The sequence below is a fragment of the Anopheles arabiensis genome, chromosome 2 (assembly GCF_016920715.1).
Source record: "Anopheles arabiensis isolate DONGOLA chromosome 2, AaraD3, whole genome shotgun sequence".
In the NCBI taxonomy this organism is placed as follows: Eukaryota; Metazoa; Arthropoda; class Insecta; order Diptera; family Culicidae; genus Anopheles; species Anopheles arabiensis.
The window spans coordinates 26,454,241-26,473,567 of record NC_053517.1 but is presented as its reverse complement, the minus strand read 5'-3'; the positions used below and the strand labels follow the sequence as shown (position 1 = coordinate 26,473,567).

Here is a 19,327-nt window from a genome sequence, read left to right as displayed (position 1 = left end):
TTTTCAGTCAACAGATTATAATTTCTTCCAAATAGGGAATGTTCTGCTTGAGAAGATATTATTTTCAATAGAATTTCGAAAGCGGATGTTGTGTCTCCCCCAACCCTTTAGCTGTGCCTGTCAGATATTTCACCTGTCAAATAGTTCATTTCGCTGTATATTTCACCTCATGTAGCCGCGCGGTAACGTTTTGCGACGGTTATTGACCTTTCGAGCGAGCTTTTGCCCTGGGAGCCAGTGTGGCCAGATTATATTAGTATTTCTGGATGATAAATTGATCATATCTATTGGAAGTAGTGCAGTCCACCAGCTTGGTACTGTTAGAAACAGAATGAAATGTATTTCATACAAAAACTTATAGCTACACAAATGCATAGGTTACTATAATTAAATTACTCATAACCCAAATACGGCTTACTATAATTCCAATAATATCTTATGTTTTAGTTATTGAAATATCATCAAATTTTCAGGTAAGCTGCATAAAACTTTGTTCTTTCCAGTAGGGGAAAGTAGGTAAAGACGGACACTGCGGGTAAGATGGACACTTCTCATAAATGCATCAAAATGTTAATTTGCGAAAAAATCAACAATGCAGCATCCTAACTTAAAGTTAAACAACACATTTGAGAACATTTTTGGCATATCCTATAACAAATTTTACAAAAAGGTTCTCATTTTCAATCTCTCACTATAGAGCGTTACTTTTTCACTCCATAGTGAGACGATGTTGGTTAGTGAGTTGATGTTAGAGGCAGATAGCTTGAATGATTTTTGTACCGTGTTGATTTTTCCGCACACTTTCCTCCGACATAGCGATTCATCGATGTAGGCGTTGGACGAAAAACGACAAACCATAAACAATCATTCAAATATCGTCCATACGTGTATAAAGTTATGTAAGGCCGCAAATACACAAATTCAGAATCAGTACACCGTCGAAAACTCCGAACAGAATTGGCTACTGCGAGCTGTGGAGAACCTCAAAGCGCTACGACTCATTAATCAGTACCTGTGCGAAAGACGCCGCGGATGGCGCTGACGATGTTTCCGAGTATGCCGCATTCAGGTGACTTTGTACAGATACAGCCAAACCTGCTACAATGTGTCATATCCGCTGCCGAAATATTTTTCCTGGAGCACTCTTATGCTTTCGATGTGCAGGACAACGTATTAGTAAACGTGAACCGAGTGAACAACGAACAACGAAGTGTGTATTATGTAATTACCGCAACAGTGGACAAATACGGTTTGACAGAACAATCCAGTGGAGAGGAGACACACAATAAACAAATATATTTCCTTGATGGACCTGGTGACACCGGGAATCCGTTTCGGCTCGAAACTATTCTAGGGTCCCAAGCGCCACAGATTAAGCTTAAACGACTGGAAAATTTAATATCCATAGAAAAAAATGAAAGCTCCACAGCTTCATTGATTTGATCAATAAATGGCGTATTACAACTCATCATTATATTGCTGTGATTTTCTTGCAATGTGTTTCGACAAGTTTCATCTTATCTTGACCTATATAGCCTTCTAATATTATGAGCAAAAATCTATATGAATGGTCGTGTGGTCAGATACGTGGGTATCAACACCAACGACCATTACTCAAATCTTATTTGCTTCAGTGCTGGTGGTTTCCGTTGGAGTTTAGTATTTAAACAATCGTATCGCCGTTCTAGTTCTAGCGATGCATAACTTCAATGCGAAACCATACAACAGTACAGAGGAAATGAGAAAGCTCTCCTCCAAGCAATGAAGTTCCACTGGTTGGGGTATCTCACCAACAGATAGCGCCAACAGCTTTTTTTTGCTATTTTTAGAATGCACGAGTCGTTTGCCGTCTGCTAAACGAAGTCTTTCTATATTCCGTATAGGTAGAGAACTTGAGTCGTTTAGAAGCCGTTTAGTGGTCGTTTAGTGGATTTGTGGCACTTGGGAAGTAACAAATGAGGTTAGCAATCCTTGAAACAGCATCCCAAGCGTCACATATTAAGCTTAAACGACTGAAAAATCAAATATCTGTGATTTTCGGTAGGATAAATGGAAAATCGGTAGTTTTAGGAGGCTTATCTGTGAATCGGTAGGCATATGAAAAATCGGTAGGAATACAGATAAATCGGTATTTCTGGTCTCTCTGATCGACATGGCGGATTTGCTTGAAATGTATTGCTTGGCATCCAACTTTCTTGAAAAGCTCACGAAAGCTCACGGCCTTGTACCCAGAGTGGCCAGATTGTTTTTGCGGTTTTCGGTAGGCGCATCAAAATTTTATCGGTAGTTTTCGGTAGGAGTTTAAGATTTTTCGGTAGTTTTCGGTAGGCTTTGAAGTGTTGAACGGGGGGGGGGGGTTGCTGGAGATGGAAGCTAATCTGTGGATCAAGTGGAATCTAAAATATTGATTTCGTCGGACGCCGCATCCGATTTTATCTGTCAAACTAAATGTGTGGTTTTATGTAGGAACAATCTCAACTTAATTTTTCATAATCGTTATATTATTAAAATAATTCAAATAATCGCAATATGATACGAAAAAGCGTTTTACAGCACGTGCGATTAAATCGCATGCGATGGACAACAGACACGGGCCTTAGTTGTCTCTGTTGAACTTCTGGTTTTAGTTGCTAGTGATTTCCATATAGAGTTTTATACATAAAGTGATTTGGAAAATGGTTATATGATTTTTTGGTTAGTATTATGAAAAAATCTGTGATTTTCGGTAGGATAAATGGAAAATCGGTAGTTTTAGGGCGGTCATCTGTGAATCGGTAGGCATATAAAAAAATCGGTAGGAATACAGATAAATCGGTATTTCTGGTCACTCTGCTTGTACCGTCTGAACTGGGGCAGCACCCGAAAGAATCATTTTGAATTATAAACTCGATGTGAACGGATCGTTCGTCAGAGACCGTGAGTCAGAGAGTGGAAGTGCGCGAGGAGTGTGTGAGTGAGAAGAAGTGTGAAGTAGAAAAGTTAAAGGCAAAGCACACGAGTGCAGGAAGAGGAAATCCCTGGTAGCCGTGTTTGTGAAGTGGAAAAATACCCCTTTTCCGTGAGTTTCTGTTTGCTGGCACTTAGTTATCGTTACGTTTAGGTTGGAATTTTCCAAAGCCTGATGGCTGCTCCTCTTTTTTTTCATTGTGTGCGCAACACTTCACATCCATGACGCATTACGCCTAACGAATAGTAGAGCTCTCTTTTTGTGTGTTTGCTGTACATCGTCACGTACGCACAATCCATTTCTGCTTGAATGTGTCGATAGCTATGAATTCGTGCTTGCAGTTCTTTGTGCGTGTTTTTTCGGTACTGCAATGCTAAGTAGCAGACAAAAAAAAGATTAGAAACGCACTACATGCTTGTAACGTGCGCTAGCTCGCTCCCCTACGTGTGGCCATGGACTATAACAACCCCTTCGAAAACGAGTCGATAGGTGTAGTAGTGCGCGACTTTGTTCGTGTTCGCAGTGTTGGGTTTCACCCGTACCGAAAGCATTTTTTGTGTGTTACAACACAGTACACTGAATTTTACGATGGTTGGGAATTACCCCCACCCGACAGCATGCTTTTTGCACCACTCACCCAATGCGTTACACATTGTTGAAGGCAAAAAAGTGTATTGCGTTGTATCGTGTGAGGACACCGCCGCCATCTTGTGGTTTCATTTGTACGTCACACGTATGTACAACGGCTACAAACCGTTGCTTGGTGGTGTGTGTGAATGCGCGAAACGTTTCAAATACACATCTAGTGGTAGGGTGTTAGACGGAAATGTATTTTCAAGCCAAAACCACACATTTTGCTACGTTTTTTCCGTTACATAAAACTGTTTTTTTTTTTTAATTTTTTTTTCTACCATCTACAACATGGCAGAAAAGCAACTGTTATTCAATGTATTTGGCAAATGAATTGGTTTTTACGTGCTCTCTCATTTCACCTAGCTTTTTCTTTCCCTTCAGTTTTTGTACCTTCTTTGGCAATGACACTGTGTAAATTTATACTTTTCCTTCTCTCTTGCAGAGTATAACAACGGCGCCCACTTATACACCAATAATAATTGTAAGGAAAAGCGATTGTCGCGTTGTGAGCATATAGACACGCACGCACGTACGCACGCAATTTTGTTATTGTCGTCGTTGCAGAAGCAATACGGACATTCGCTCCAGCGTTTGTGTAGACGAGGCTCCAGCCAAGGTCCAAGGCGTCGATTTGGACACAAAACGGAACCGTGTCTATGCAGTGAAGCGCTGAGGGAAGCTAACAAACAGCTTGTGTAGTGTTGTGCCGTGGATAATGCACGAAAATCGCTCGACAGAGAGAGAAGCAAACATAGTGTTATTTTTTAGCAGTTAAAATTATTAGTAGTGTAGTAATTAAACTACCAGCTCGCGTATTTGGCTCATTTTCTTGAATACAAAGCAAGGAACACGAAGCAAAAAATCGTTACAAAAAAGCGTTCAGCAAACGACGGACAAACAGGGAGCGAGAGTGAGAGAGAAGCAGAAGCAATAAGGCTTTTCCCCCATTGTTGGGTATTGTGTTCGCTCGCGCGCGCGTGTTTGTGTGGATGTCCCTTTTCGCGAGGCACATCGGTGTCTACAATCTCGCCAGCGCGCACATACACAGGGGGAAACAAAACAGCAGGCAAGCAGCAGCAGCAGCAGCAGCGGCTGTGTGAATATTCCCAACGGGCTAGAGGCAAACGGGGTCAGAAACAGTGCTGTGAAAGAGCGACGGCAGCTGCACATAGCAACCGTTTGTGCTGTGCAACATAACATCGCCCCGTCCCCTCCACCTTTAGGGTAGACGCGCTAACAACGGACGAACCACAGGGGCTAGACGAAAGGCGACGTTCAAGCCTTCTCTCCTCTCTCATTCGCGGATGTGCGCTGGTTGAACGATCATCTCTCGGAAGCGCCGTGCTCAGATCGAACAGAAACGCGAGCCCACCTCACCCTCAGTGTGTGTGTATTTCAGAAAAGGTGTAAATGGTGGTGGCTTTTACTTATTCCATTCAATATATTCTGTGATAGTAAGCGAATTGCCCCAACTAATCGCGAAACAGTGCGAAACGCAACAGTGCTCTACATGCGCTAGTTTTCTTTTCATCGTTCAGTGAAAAAAGAAAAGAGGTGTGTGAGAGTGTGTGTGTATACGTACACGACGCGTGAGCATTTTGCGTGCCTGCATTAGGAGCACTCGTCGTCGATGCACAGTGCATTTGTTCTAATTAGAAGGCGCATTCGGTGTACCCCAGGGGTTAACATTTTCGCAAGACAATTGTGTTTGGCTGTACGGCAGGAGCGAAACAGGTACGAGTGAAGACAAAAGCGTGTAGCACACCGTTTACAATTGCATTTTAAACGCAAAGTAGAGTTCCCCCTTCGTGAAAGTAACGCAGCAGCGATTAGTCGACCGTTGCCACCATAATCTTCGTATTGTATATGTGTGTATGTGTGTGCAGCTGCAGTGTGTGTGCCCCGCGTGCGAGAAAGCGAATCAGTATCGATACGACCGTTGGTAGAGTGAGTGAGAAGCCAAGCGAGTGGACAAAGCGAATATACGAATGAAGCAAAAAGTGCGTTTCTTTTCTGCTCTTTTGTCGCTAATCGAAAGAGAGAATTAGGAAAATAGAAAGTGCGTTTGTAAGAGCGATCACACATACACACACACTTGTACGCATCATACCATACACATCTACAGTCGTGAAGTTACGTAGCGAGCAAGGCCTGTAAGTGATTAATTTTCATTTTGTTTCTGTTTCTGTAACGCATGAGAGCGAGCGGAGTCGACGCGCAATTGTCGTGTGTGTATATGCATGTGTGTAAATAGACGTCACGTCCGAAACGGTCGAAAAAGTGAAAGTGCAAAAACACGGCAGGAACCATACCTCCACCCACAAGAGAGAGCTGTGAAGAGAACGAGAGACTACTCCAGGCGCGATGACAAACTCGCACAATCGTAACGGCCGCAATGCTGGCAGTGGTAACCATGCCGAGCGGTACTTCCACAACCACAGCCCGCAGCAGCTGAGCCCTTCGACGCAGCAACAGCAGCAGCAGCAGCAGCAGCAGCATGGTGGCAACACCGGAAGCAATGGCAAGCAGCAGCGTGGAGGAGGCCGCAGTCAGCGGTCACCGAGTGCGAACTACTTCCGTAGTATTTTCTCCTCGTCCAACACAATACCGATAGTACAACAGCAGCAGCAGCAGCAGCAGAGGCAACCGTCGTATTCACCCACCGGTGGACGAGGTGGTGGTGGTCGCCATAGCAACAACAGCAGCAACAGCTCAAACAGCTTTAATCAGCGCTCCAGTCCGAGCAGTAGCGGCAGCTTCCCGATGATGATGTCCTCGCCGATGGGAGCTGGTACGGCCGCCGGACCTGTATCAGGTTCGCCGCCAAACTTTTCCCACTTTGCGGGCAGCAAGTGCTATGATGCACCCGCACCCACCGCGCTGCCGAAGCCTCCCGTCCACTGGACCGTCGGTGGCGGCAATGGTAGCAGCAGCAGCAGCAGCACTACTAGCATTAGCAGTTCCTTCTCGTCGATGATGATGATGGCGAGTGGCGGCGCCGTCGGGGGCGGTTCATCCGTCCACACTTCGATGGCCGGTGGCGCTAATAGAAAGGGGGCGGCAGGATCCTCCTCCATCAACGTGGGGCTGAAGCAGCAGTACCACAGCCAGCAGCAGCAGCAGCAGCAGCAGACGCGACTGCGGACCAAGGCGATGAAATCGTGTGCATCGGCTGCGGCCAAGGCAAGCAATCGCCATGCCGCTGCCTTCACGCACAATCTGAAAACGATTCTCAACGTGCAGGCTTAACAACCCGTCGTCACCATAACAGCCAGCAGCAATGGCAGACAGAGTAGCGGCAGTGGCAGTAGCAGAAACAGTCTCGAGCAAGTGATGCGAGAGCAAGATGATGATAATACGATAACGATGACGACGAGCGTTGAAGGCGCTAGCGACAAGGAGCTGTCGACGATACGGCGAGAAGAAGATGCGCCACCGCTCATGGTGGTGCGCCAGCGGAAACGGAATCGACGGAGGAAAGCTAAGCAGCAACACCAGCTGCCCGCGAAAGCGACAGATGTGAAGAAGCAGTAAATGTGCCCAACTATCCTCATCCCCCTTTAATTTGTGAGCGATAGGTAGTGAGAGAAACTGGCGAGAAATCAACATTCAGTGACCTGCAAAGGTTTGCGCAGAAGGGAAATAATACCCGTTCGTGGGTATATGGTTGGAAGAAAGTGAATGGTTCCATCAGCTCCACGACACAACCACTCATCCCTAGAGAGCAAAGCGCGCAGAGTCATCCTGCAGATGTGCCGTTGTGTCATTGTGTGACAGTTTCTTCCTTTTAGGGAGCACCCGGCCGTCTCACATGCTGTGAGAATACAAACCCCGTTCTGTTGCACCAAAAGGGGGTCGACCCTTTTCAAGCGCAGTACGCGGACGGTTTGGGAAGGTGTAATTTCCTGTCGAAATCTGGCTTGTGGTTTCTTTCTATCATCGATCTACAACGTTGAAGAGATAGAGAATGGGAGAAGTGCGCTCATCGCACCCTTTGTGGTGCTGTGTTGTTGCTAATGCATGCAGATACCGATGTTGGTTGCGTTGGTTGCTATCGTAACCGTCACCGCCGTCGCCGCCGTATGTCGCCTTCCGCAAATTTGTCGACACGATCATCATCATCATCATCAGTGTACGATCGTCGTTTGCACTGAGGTTGTAAATGCTGCATCTACCGCCTCTGCGCCTGACTGCGAGGAAGTAAGAAAGGAGAGAATCATCGGCGGCCGCAGAAGGAGGAGATCAAGGTAGGAGTGCGTGGTAGGGAAGGATAGGAGAAGGTAGGAGTAGTCTTACGTGTATGTATGTAAAGGAATCCTTATGACTATATGTGTTTTTTTTTGTTTCGAACGTTCTGATTTCGCGGTATATAATGATCCCAAGTTAAAACTTTTATTTTGAACGATCCATTACGATGTCGCGATAAAAGTCGTACGATAATTATAAATGACAGAAGAAAGGGAACTAAAGATAAATGGTACAACCCTCCCCCACTAGCAGACGAGGTTGAAGTTGAGGGCAACAGCAAAGGACATGCGTTAGCAGTGTGCTGTGTGTGTGTCTCGCTAAACACGGATGATGGGGTAGGGCGAAATTTAAAGTACACAACGATAGGAGAGGAAGAGCGAGAGACAATGAAGAAGTGCTTTCGGTATACAGACAAAAGCATTCGTCATGTGTGTGCAAGTGTCTCGCGGAAGGACAGGGTTAGGACAAAGAGAGGAAAACTGATGGTGCAGGGTGCATGGTTGGAGTGATAAAACACGGAAATTTATCAGTAGGGCCAGCTATTAGTGCCAGTAGTAGGTGAGACACGAGGCACACTAGAGACCAAAAGTGCGTACGGTTTTTTTTAGAAGAGGCAAGTCCTGATAATGTACTCTAGAGCACAGCGATAGGCACACTCAAGCCTCTGAAAGGAAGCAATCATCATCGTGTGTGGGTGTGGGTGGGTTTTTTTTCTTTCGCAAACACATGGTGTTTGGTGTATTGGCTGCTGTGCCCATGTAGCTATAACTTCGACGTTTTCCGTCGTTGCATAGCGTTGCCATACTCTCTCTTTCGTCGCCTTGTTAAGGACGGGGGAAGAGAATGTCGGCCGCAGACGTTTGTGCAGCGAAAACATTGTTGAATTTTTTTCTTCTTTTAATTATCTTTTGCATAAGATATAACCTTTATACTTTTAGTGCGTTTTATTCTAGTTGTACTACCTGTGTGCGTGTACTTTGTACGCCAAATTGAGTTGGTGCCAAGCATTGTGATTTTCGGTCGGCTTAATAAGCAGCCGACTGTTAAAATTTTGATTAACATTTATAACTTTTTCCTTTTTGTCTGTTTTGTAAACTACTACACGACCCCTTGGGGGCGAACAACGAAGGCAATAATGTTTTGGCGATCCCTTCAAACCTAATGCCTGGACACATCCGTGCGCATCATTCCGAACGGAAGGTTCTCCGTGATGGTGGTGGAGTGTGTGTGCATCGTGTATTGTTCACAACAGTTATGCTCAAGCGAAGCGAAGCGGTACATGTTTTGGGATCCACACAACTGTTCCCTTTGTTTTGTTTCCTGGCTAATAGCCGGACAATGCAAACTTACTTCCAACGTGTTTCAGAGCCTTTCTCTGCCGCAACGTACCTTCCTTCCACATTCGTACTATTATCGCCCAGTAGCGAATACCTGTTCACTTCAATTTGTACTTCTGTAAGCCCACCGCCCAGCAGCGATGTGTAGAGTATGGAGCATAATTTGGCAAAGTTGGAAACATAAACCACCCAGGGCGTGTACACTATGATATGGGACACGGGAGGGGATATTCCTGTTTCTCTTTCATTTTGGACACTTACAAATTAGTATATAAGTAGTTTTTTTCCAGTCAGTCAGTCAGTTTGGAAAGTACCGAGACCCACATACACACACACACACACACACCCACGCACACAACTGTCCAACGGATCGTAATCGATAATATGACGATAATAAGTGGACAGCAGAGGGTAATGGATTGTTGTCTGCTTTGTTTTTGCTTCTCTTTTTAAGAAAAAAAAACGGTGATATAAATTTGAATTTTAAGAAACAGATTTTCTATGCTAATGAAGATGAGAGGATCTCCCGCGCGCGTCCGTTCACGCACAGCAACCAGACTCACTTACACGCACAGGTGTATTACGGTGCACTTCGATGTGTGTAAAATTAGAATGAAGGATACATGGTGGAGTGTTGCTGCGCGCGCGGGTGTGTTTATATTATCTGACGTGAGGAAGGAAACCAGTTTCAATTGTACAAAGGATATATTATATATATATACATTTAAAAAAACACAAACAAAATTTGCACACATTCAGAGACAGAAGATGTAGATGAATCAACAGCAGCGAAAGAGTCGAACCGAGGGAGTAAAAACTGTGGTAGGAGAGAAAACAGTCGTAATGTGTTGTTTGCTGTTTCGTTAACTGAGGCAATCGTGAGTTGGTTGGGTCTTAGGTTCTCGATGGGATTGGCAGCAAAGTGGGAGTTTGTTTGGGCGAAAGAGATGTAAACACACCAGAGCATATTAGCTCACAAATCACCATACTGGTGAAAATTGGCGAATTTGAAAGCTGTAACGTAGAATAATTTGGCCATCGTCTCGCCTCCTATCGTGGCGAGAAAAGGTGCAGAATGTGGCACCGGGTACAGGTACTATTAAATTGGTATTTCCAAATATCCTTTTTTTCTTGGCAACATGTATACCCGTTTTTGCTCTATTTGTGATATTCAGCCTTGAGAACTTAGTGAACTTTTGTTGGCTGTTTTTGAAAATGTCCCTCGAATTTGTTTTGCAATGCAGAAATTATAGATATCGTTTGCATTTGTACAAAAGTACCTGTAAATATTTAAAATTACTTCAGAAGGAAAATAATCTACCCTTTTGGGCAATATCTTTTCATTCCGTAAATATCTATAACCCCAGATGAAGTGCAACAACTTGGTAGATACGTCTGTATCTAGTTCCTTTTAGTACGTCAAGGCCTTTTTTGCATCGACAGGTGCAAAAATCGTATTCGTATTAGTGTCACGCAATATTATTATTGCAATATTCGCCCTTGAGATGCAATATTCATTTTACTTCTGAATCTAGCTCTACATAGATTGTTTTGTTTTGTGATATGTGTACCTTTAGCTTATCAAATTTTGCCCATCGGGATTTCACTAATTAGACGATACGAATAATATGTGCAGCGTGACCAAGATGAAGAGAGAGAGAGAGAGAGAGAGAGAGAGAGAGAGAGAGAGAGAGAGAGAGAGAGAGAGAGAGAGAGAGAGAGAGAGAGAGAAAAGAACTACTCCGCTACAAAAGCAACAACCAACCCCATCCAGTCCCAAACACATCGAAGAACGGGGCAGGATAAACGCATTGCTCGATGCAAAGTGCAAAGTAGAGGCAGCAGCAATCGCAGTACAAAAACTCAAACCAACACTAAGCGCGCTGTATGTTTTACACTAGGGGGGAATACGTGGTGGTAAGGAGCGGGTGGTGCTGGGTGTTATTTGATGGGCTCAAGAGATGCAACGATCATGCAATGAGAATGCAATGAATGAGCAGAGTTGGCACTAACGACTAACAGTTGTGTTGGTGTGCTTTTAGGTCCTGGAAATGCAACTCCCATATCCCCCTTCTCTTGATTATCACCATCACCCCGTCCCCCCCACCCACCTGCAATGAATTGGAGGCACTAAGTGTGTTGTTATTACTCAAATTGGTGTCTGTGTGTTGTGGTCCGTGTTAAAATTAACTCAACTGAAAACAGACAGAATGGAAATGCATGCTGAACTGAAGGAAATTACGAAGCCCCCCCGAGCGGGAGTTCCTTTGGGTGGACAAATTTGTGATGTAAAACGATAGTTGGAGCAGGTGCGCGTATGTGCGTGTGTGTGTGTGTGTGTGCGGGTCTTTATGGAACCATATTTACCATCGTGTTCCTCCCCCAGTTACGTTCTCCTAACATTGTTAGGCCACATTGTAGCAATTCAATTTTACAACGAAATGTTATTTTTTTCTCGCCGAACAAAAGGATGAGAAGATAAGTTCGCAAAGGGTCAAAACAACGGTGTGTAAAAGCGCATTACTGTTGTGTTAAAAGAAACAATCTTTAAAATATTTGGGTGGCGTTTGGTTCATTCCTTTAGAAGGTTTAGTTTTCCTTTTTCTTCGCTCTATCGTTTTTAATTTAAAATTATTTTTCCCCCAAACTTCTTTCCTCAAACGAATCAAAAAAGGTGATATAGTATCAAGTGCAATTTCATCCCCCCAATATGCTTCTGCTTCCTGTCTCCACTTCAAAAATTAAAACAAATTCCAAGCTTTTCCAATCCATCCGTGTGTGGTCCTTTTCTACACAACCCTAAAGTTCTGGAAGTTTTAGATAAAATTCTCCCCCAGCTACTGCGTCCTTTATCCTCCCGTAGTCGTAGTTTGTTCATTCGATTGCAATACTTTGATTATACACAATTAAAATAATAATTTCGTTTATTTTTCGGGCCCATTTGTTGTCCAACGCAAACGCTGTGAGACAACATCCCCGTGATCTCAATTGATTGTGATCTAAAAACTAAACCATGATGGAGGTGGTGTGCGTTTGTGTTGTCTTTTGCGGTAGGGGTAAAGCTTATCTCGAGTTGTGAGAGCGAATAGTGCATAAAAAAATAGAAAGAAGGATCATGAGACTGCAGACAGACGAAGCATTTTTAGTAAAATAAGAAACAGGCAGCTTTGAACCCAAATTACCCAAGTGCGTGCCTGGGGGGGAACTGTTACGGTTTCCATTCCAGTCTGCAGTTCTCGCGTAAATTTGAACCCTTCGGCGCACTATGAACTTTTGCCGCGGGAACGGACGAGGGAGCATTTTACATTTCAAACGATACTGGGACGCGAACAGACGATTTAATCAATCTAAATGTTTTTTTCACGATCGCTGGTAAGTGATGCTATTAGAATGGGATGTTTTGATACACCGTTGCGTGTTAAAATCAAATAGTGTGTGATACATACACAAATTGAAACATTTTAACAAACCTCGGTGTGCCAATATAAATATCTTAATGTAGCATAAACACCCGAAGCGATTAACACCATCAAGGAAGTCAAGATGGGTTTTGTGAATGACAAAATTTTGTGCCTGAGAGTGCTTCAGAAACAATCTACGCTACGGTACCGATTTTTCTATTGCCTAGAAAACTGAAAGGATCGTTTGGAAGATGGGTTTCGAAGGAAGTATCTTGGCAGCAGGGAGAGTAGTATCATTTCTCCGCGATCCTCGCGTCCAGCTCGTTTGAAGTGTGGTGATGCTTCTGCAACCATCAATACCGCTACCATAAAAAAAGACACGCTAGAAAAAAGACGCCCCTCTTTAGTGACCAGTCCGGATCATACAATGTTTTGCTTTTTTTTTTTATTTGTTATCTTATAATTCTAATTATAATTTTCGTACATCCTCTTTCATTTACACACATACACGCGCCTCATAGATGTAATAGTTCTTACGTCTTTTTTTGGCCGGTTTCATTTTGTTTTCTCTCTCCTTACCGTCATCTCCATGCCGGTTCAACAACATCCTTGCCTTGTGTTGACAGAATGCTCATCGCAACGAATCAAGTAAAAAAGTACAAAAAACATTTTTTTATATAGTTCTTTTATTTTTTGCTTTGCTCATTTCCTTCCTTCCTTCATAACTATTCATTTAATTACATTTCATTACTATTAATTTCATTGCAAAACATTTCAATAGTCTATTGTCACTAAAAGGTGGAATTACTTGTAGTCGAGTTTCTCGATATGTAAAACTGGAACTTTTAGGTTGATCTTCATTTCATTATTCCTTGTGTTGAACATTACCATTGTTTTTCTTTTTTTTTTGAATTCCTGAATTGTCGGTACCTGAATATTGATGGCTTAGCCTGAGTGTGTGCCATTCTATTTAATCGTTTGCATTGGAAAATATCTTCATCCTCCCATACACATATCCATTTATTTCTCCAACCATTCTATTTCATTTATCTCATTTTCAAAGATATTATAAAGGACTGAAAAAAATACAAAAAAAAACAGTTGATCGTTTTCCTTGAAATTCTGCTTTTAACAACACACACACAACGATTGGATCGGCATGGAGAGGACCCGTATCTATTTGTTTTATTAAATTCATCAACGTTCCTCGTTGTGACCCTTTTTTCCTTATTTTGGGCGAGCGAGTAACAGGCTAGTCCATCGCGAGCAAAACCCTTGTAGGTAAAAAGGCGTTACACAAACATTTGCGCGAACCAAATAGGGACGAGGAGAAGAAAATATAATGATTTTATCATTCGGAACGTAACGTATGGTACACACGTAATACCAAATCAACCAAGAGAGAGACAGTCTAGCGCGCGTGGGTGTGTGTAGAGGAGAGAGAATGGACAACACTATTATATAAATATACACCTTTAATAGAGTGTGGATTTGACAAAAAACTAAAACCAAACGAAGCCGCCAAGCCAGAAGAGAAGAATAAGGACATTTTGAATGGAATATCCGGTTGTGTGCCACTAGAAAATAATGATGGTTCTCATGGAGAAACTTGCTTGATAAGTTGAATGAGATAAAAAGAGAGAGAGTGTGTGTGTCGTTGAGCGCGCTGAGAACTGTCGTTGCGTTGTGGTGTGTCCCCCGACACCTTAGTGTGTGTTTTTGTGTGTCTTAACTGTGCTGTTGGCTTTCTTCAGCCCAGCCTGGTCTACACCCCACAAGACCAAGGAAGACCGGGCCCGAAGCCTGCGAAGCAGATGAAGCATTTTTTCCGTTATGGTTTTTTTTTGTATTTAGAATTTAGAACCTTAAGGCTTCGAGTACTTCGTTCTGTATATTACAGAGCGCGTAAGGAGGGTACACTGCTACAAGGGAGCGAACGTTTCGTGGTACTGAATTTGAGGGCCTACCCAATTTGCAGTCCCGTAACGGGCTGTTTCCCAACTCCCCTAGAATTAGGGGGTCGTCGTCGTCCTTCCGGGCTCCTAGCGGTGAAGCGGTTTGTTGGCGTACGAGAAAGTGACAACATCTGCCACATACGCGGGGAAAGTCAATTTTCTTGTTCGATGTGAAAAAGAACGAAACGATTGACCAAGTATTAAACCGTCTGCTTCGCAGGCGCTTCGTGTCCGGGCTTGCTGACCCGGTCCGGAGGGAAGTGCATCACTCCCTTTGTGGGAGAATCGCACTGAGACATTGATTTCCATTGATGAGAGAAGCGGCCATATACAAAAGCGGACCGTATCGCCTTCGTTGGAAAAATGGCCACACTTAACGCGCTACAGGGAAAGGTGGGCAGTTCTCGACCGAACCAACATACCAGAAACCTACAGATAGAGCCCAACAAAGAAAAGAACTCTATTATACCCGCTCACCACCACACACATACATACACCGTTGCAACCAATTTTTAGCCTAAACCGTAAAGAAAAATAGACATACGAAGAGAAGTTTCAATAGTACCAACAAAACGGATGGGTGGGTCGGATGATATACGTATCTTATGTGCAGTAAAATAGAGCAAAACTGATACACATCACCCATTACACACACACACACAAATCACAAACATACAACTCCAAATGACGACGGTGTATATTGTGCATGCCAAGTGTATTTGAAACGATAAAAGCAAGCAACAACAAAAACCGACCGAGTCTTAGAAGTATAATATTAATGTTAAATTCGAAACTGCTAGTGGGTGGTACTAAGCATAAGTGAAGACAGTAGAGCAGCAGCTGCAGCAGTGGCAATGCAGCGAGAGAGAGAGAGAGAGATAGAGAGTGGTAAAGGGAGAGCAAGAAGTGAGAGTAAACAAAAAAAACAACACAGAAGAAGTCAGAGAAGAAGGCTAAGGAAACAATTGTACAGTCAAAAGCAGCAAAACAAAACGATTTGATATCATTGCGTGTGCGTGTGTGCAAAACTAAACAGGAAGTGTAGTAGAGCCTCGAAGTTCGAGACACACAGGGTTCGAGCTAAGTAATAGCAAAACAAAACTGCGAAAATAACCGTAAAATCAAGATTTAGAAATGTTTGTAATTGTTCTGTGATCCCCCTTTAACTGATTTACGGTTTTGCTGTCTGCTTGATCCGACTCCCGCTTGGGCGGTGAAAGTGAAGATCCAAACACTACACACAATCAGCACAGAGGGGTGGGGTGGTGGGGATGTGCATCCCTGCCATATGTCCACAACAGCATACAGGGTACGCGGGAATGTACGGTCCTTTGCAATACGCGACAGACACCACACGCACGTGGTGTCAACATCTGTTTGTATAGCCTGTACTTCCTGCCCGTACATACGTATGTATGTGTGGTTGTGTGTGTGTGCATTTTAAAGAAAATATAGGTAAAACAAAATAGACAAGGGGGGGAAGACCGAGTGTTGTACGCTCAAAGGGGAGACGGAATCAAAAAGGCAGCGCAGCCATCATCAATTTAAAGAAACAACAATTGTATGAAACAACAATAACAAGGAAAATCAACACTACACATATAAAACCTTATACTTGATCATCATTGCAATCATATTTTGTGTAACAAGAAGAAGAAGAAAAACACACAGAAAATTGAAGCGAAGAATTGAATGTGAAACTTTGTACGAAAAAGGATACGCACCAAAATGCCGTAAAATGGGGTTTGCAGACGGGATATCATTATGCAGCAAATAATTATGGTGGCATAATACCACACAACAAATCACACTCTTGTCATCAGCTCATCACCGTTTTCCTTTTGACCGTAATATCATACTTACCTTTTACCGAAGAGAGTTCCCCGCCTGGTGACGTCAAATCTGTAGCATATAAACTTTAAAAAAAACTTACCTGCAATAAATGCTCACCCACAGATACACAGTTAGAGGTTATGGTTTCTGTTGCTAACACCAGGGCTAGCGCGCCCAACCGGCGGCCACGTACATTCTCAATTTTAGCTGCTAGTATTTTGGTCTTGCAATACCTTCCGCAACATGCAATAACTGCTTAGGTTGTTGTTGCTTCTCTCTCACTTTCCTTTTGCGTACATTTAAACTGCTTTTGTTACCTAAAAATTATAAACCATCAAAATCTTATTGCAATATTATCCATACAAGATTACCACATTTTTCAATAAATAACACGTTTACGGGCCACGGTCCGGGGCTGGCCACAGAAGTCGGTGTGTTATCGCAGAACCACACTTTTACACACAAATAGCAGCAACACATTCACACTCATCACACACACGGAATAACGATAAAAAACCATTGCTCCAAAGTTTCAATGTCAAATTAACCAAATTAATAAGTGCATGTAGAGAAGCGAAACAAAAACCGCCCCGCGCTCGCGCCGTAAAGCAGCGAGGGAGCGTGAAGAGGAGTGCGAAGGAGGGCGACGTAGCGCCAAATGTATTGTGTTGTGTGTCTGCCGGTGGGGCGAGGAGGCAAACTGCTCACCCACTGCGCAACTACCACCCACAGAGGAGAGACAGATTGCGCGCTCGGTTTCCCTCTGCCCTGTAAGGTGTGATGTGTTTATAACAACTAGTAGTGTTTAATAATCGGCTGAAATGTATACACAAATTGTTCAAATTTACCGTCTCTCTCTTTAAACCATACTTTTGCTTGGAAAATGTCTAAAAATGCGACTAGCGTGATTTTATTTCCCAGCCATTCTCATTTTGGCTTTCAAAAATCCCCGATGCATATGTGCTAGATTCTTTGTACTTAAAATTCTTTAGTTTTTTGCGTTTTTCTTAATCTTCTTAGACAAAAATCATGGAATATATAAATATGTAAACAGAAACACACTAAAATGCAAATTAAATAACAAACGGGCAGGATTTCGCATTGCAAAACATAGAGCGAGAGAAGAGTGTTTGGACTCGTTTCGTATTAATTTTCCAACCCGTGTTTTCTAAATCAAACTCTCCCTCCTTCTCCACTCAGTCGTCATATGAATACTGCGCGGCATCCATATACCCTACCCCCCTTACAATCAACGCAAAATCTTTTTTAGGGAACAAGAAACACAAAGAAAGCAGCAAATAATAATGATACGCTCAGGAGAAAACCGAGAAAGCAATAGGCAGAGCAGGAAGCAGACGAAAGCGTAGAATGAATGGTGTTTTTGACTAATACAAAGCAAAATATGCAGTATAATAGCCGATCTGGCAGCAGATCTAGAAAGCACAGAAAACGGACGAGGAAGAAACATTAGAAAGAAACACACACAAACACAAAACTCAGTTGTAAAATTTCCATTTTTCAATTTTTGTACGAAAAGATCGAAGTAGAGTACCAAAACAAAAAGAAACAAAAAATAGCACATTAATGCTCTACTTCGCAAAATCCTACAATCAAAAGAAAAAAAGAAAACAACCAACAACTTACAAAAGAGCATTTGTATGATGCCACCATAACAACAATTACTATCAAAAAAAAAAGAATATCCATCGATAGATAAAACAAGAAATAAAGAATATTTCTCATTTCTACCCCTCCTTCCCACATTCATTCCTTTCCTGATAATAGTCCCCTATCCTTTTAAAACAAATCCCCCAATTCCCCGGCCCTCATGGCGTCCTTCCCAAGTTTTGATCCAATATCCATCCCTCCCTGCCATGAGGACCAACCCAAAGGTATTGATAAAAGAACTACTTTACCGATTCAATCAAACGAAATCATCGTTGGTTGTGTGTCACTTAAAACGGCCGTCTCCTTCGACGAGCGGTCGCAACGAATCTGTTCCCCCGGGTGAGTGGACCCCGTTGTGGACGACCCAATGCTTCGAATTCGAAGTAAGGATGCATTGGAAATAACAGCCTGGATGTGGATGGCCGGCTTTCGGCTAGTGTAGATGCATCTCCGAAGCTTACCCGGACCGGACCACCTTATGGTTTAAGAGGTAAGTAACATTATAAAAGATAAAATGGATCAATAAAGTATAATAGCTACATCCGAAAGTTCACAATGTTCTTTAAATGTTGCTTTAAATGTATATATGTTTTTTATTTATCAATATAAATACTCCTGGCTCCTCCTTCCTTTACGTAGTATCAAACAAGAATATAGCTGCCTGAATGAGGGAACAGCATGATACGATCGCGTAGTGTGTGTATTTACGTTTATATAAGAAAAGAAAGAAATGTTTATAAAACACCCCATTAGAAGAGATTTTCTACAATCAATTTATTTGATCTTTCTGTTTGACGACTAAAAGAATCATTTAAACACTCCTTCTATCTTATCTACAGCTGCAGGAAACAGAGTTTCGGCATCTCCGATTGTCGTGTTTGATCTCAAGTGTACCACAAATGTACATGATATGATCATCAATAACGAGGAAAAGGCCGTAAACGTGCATGTGTTCATGTACGGTTGACTTACCCATCATTCGATCATCGCTTTGGGACCTCACCGAAAGACATCTGGTACTTCTTTGTGTCCTCCACGAAGGAAGTACCTTTCTGTTACACGTTAGCGTTAGCGGTTAGCATGTGGAGAAGCGTTTTGTGCCGTTCTGTTTATCTCGCTACATTTCCTGTTATATATACCCCCTGCTGCTTTCAACTATTTCGGTGCTGTGTCTGTTATTCCCATGCTATTCCCCCCTCTAAGAAACAAGTCTCATTTAAAACATGATGACTACTGGTTTAAAGGTCCCTGTTTTTGAGCTGGATGGAAAGCAATAATGACTTTCGGTAGGTCATGGTTTTAAGA

General features: G+C 42.9%; 1 protein-coding gene across 4 annotated transcripts; it reads left to right on the top strand.

The window, feature by feature from the left end:
- The first annotated feature begins 2,883 nt into the window (after nt 1-2,883).
- On the top strand, nt 2,884-18,245 carry LOC120908633 (homeotic protein Sex combs reduced). 4 transcript variants are annotated; one of them, XM_040319843.1, is made up of 4 exons: nt 2,884-3,058; nt 4,023-4,061; nt 5,036-5,314; nt 5,782-18,245. In XM_040319843.1, exon 4 carries the CDS (start codon nt 5,945-5,947, stop codon nt 6,827-6,829), a length of 885 nt encoding a protein of 294 aa, XP_040175777.1. In that variant the 5' UTR covers nt 2,884-3,058; nt 4,023-4,061; nt 5,036-5,314; nt 5,782-5,944; the 3' UTR covers nt 6,830-18,245. The 4 variants fall into 4 exon arrangements, with proteins under 4 accessions (XP_040175777.1, XP_040175776.1, XP_040175778.1 ...); XM_040319842.1 differs by lacking the exon at nt 5,036-5,314; XM_040319844.1 differs by lacking the exons at nt 4,023-4,061; nt 5,036-5,314.
- Nucleotides 18,246-19,327: the final 1,082 nt, after the last annotated feature.

Excerpts from the sequence above, each read along its gene's own strand:
- LOC120908633 (XM_040319844.1), top strand. The coding sequence starts at position 5,945 with ATGACAAACTCGCACAATCGTAACGGCCGCAATGCTGGCAGTGGTAAC.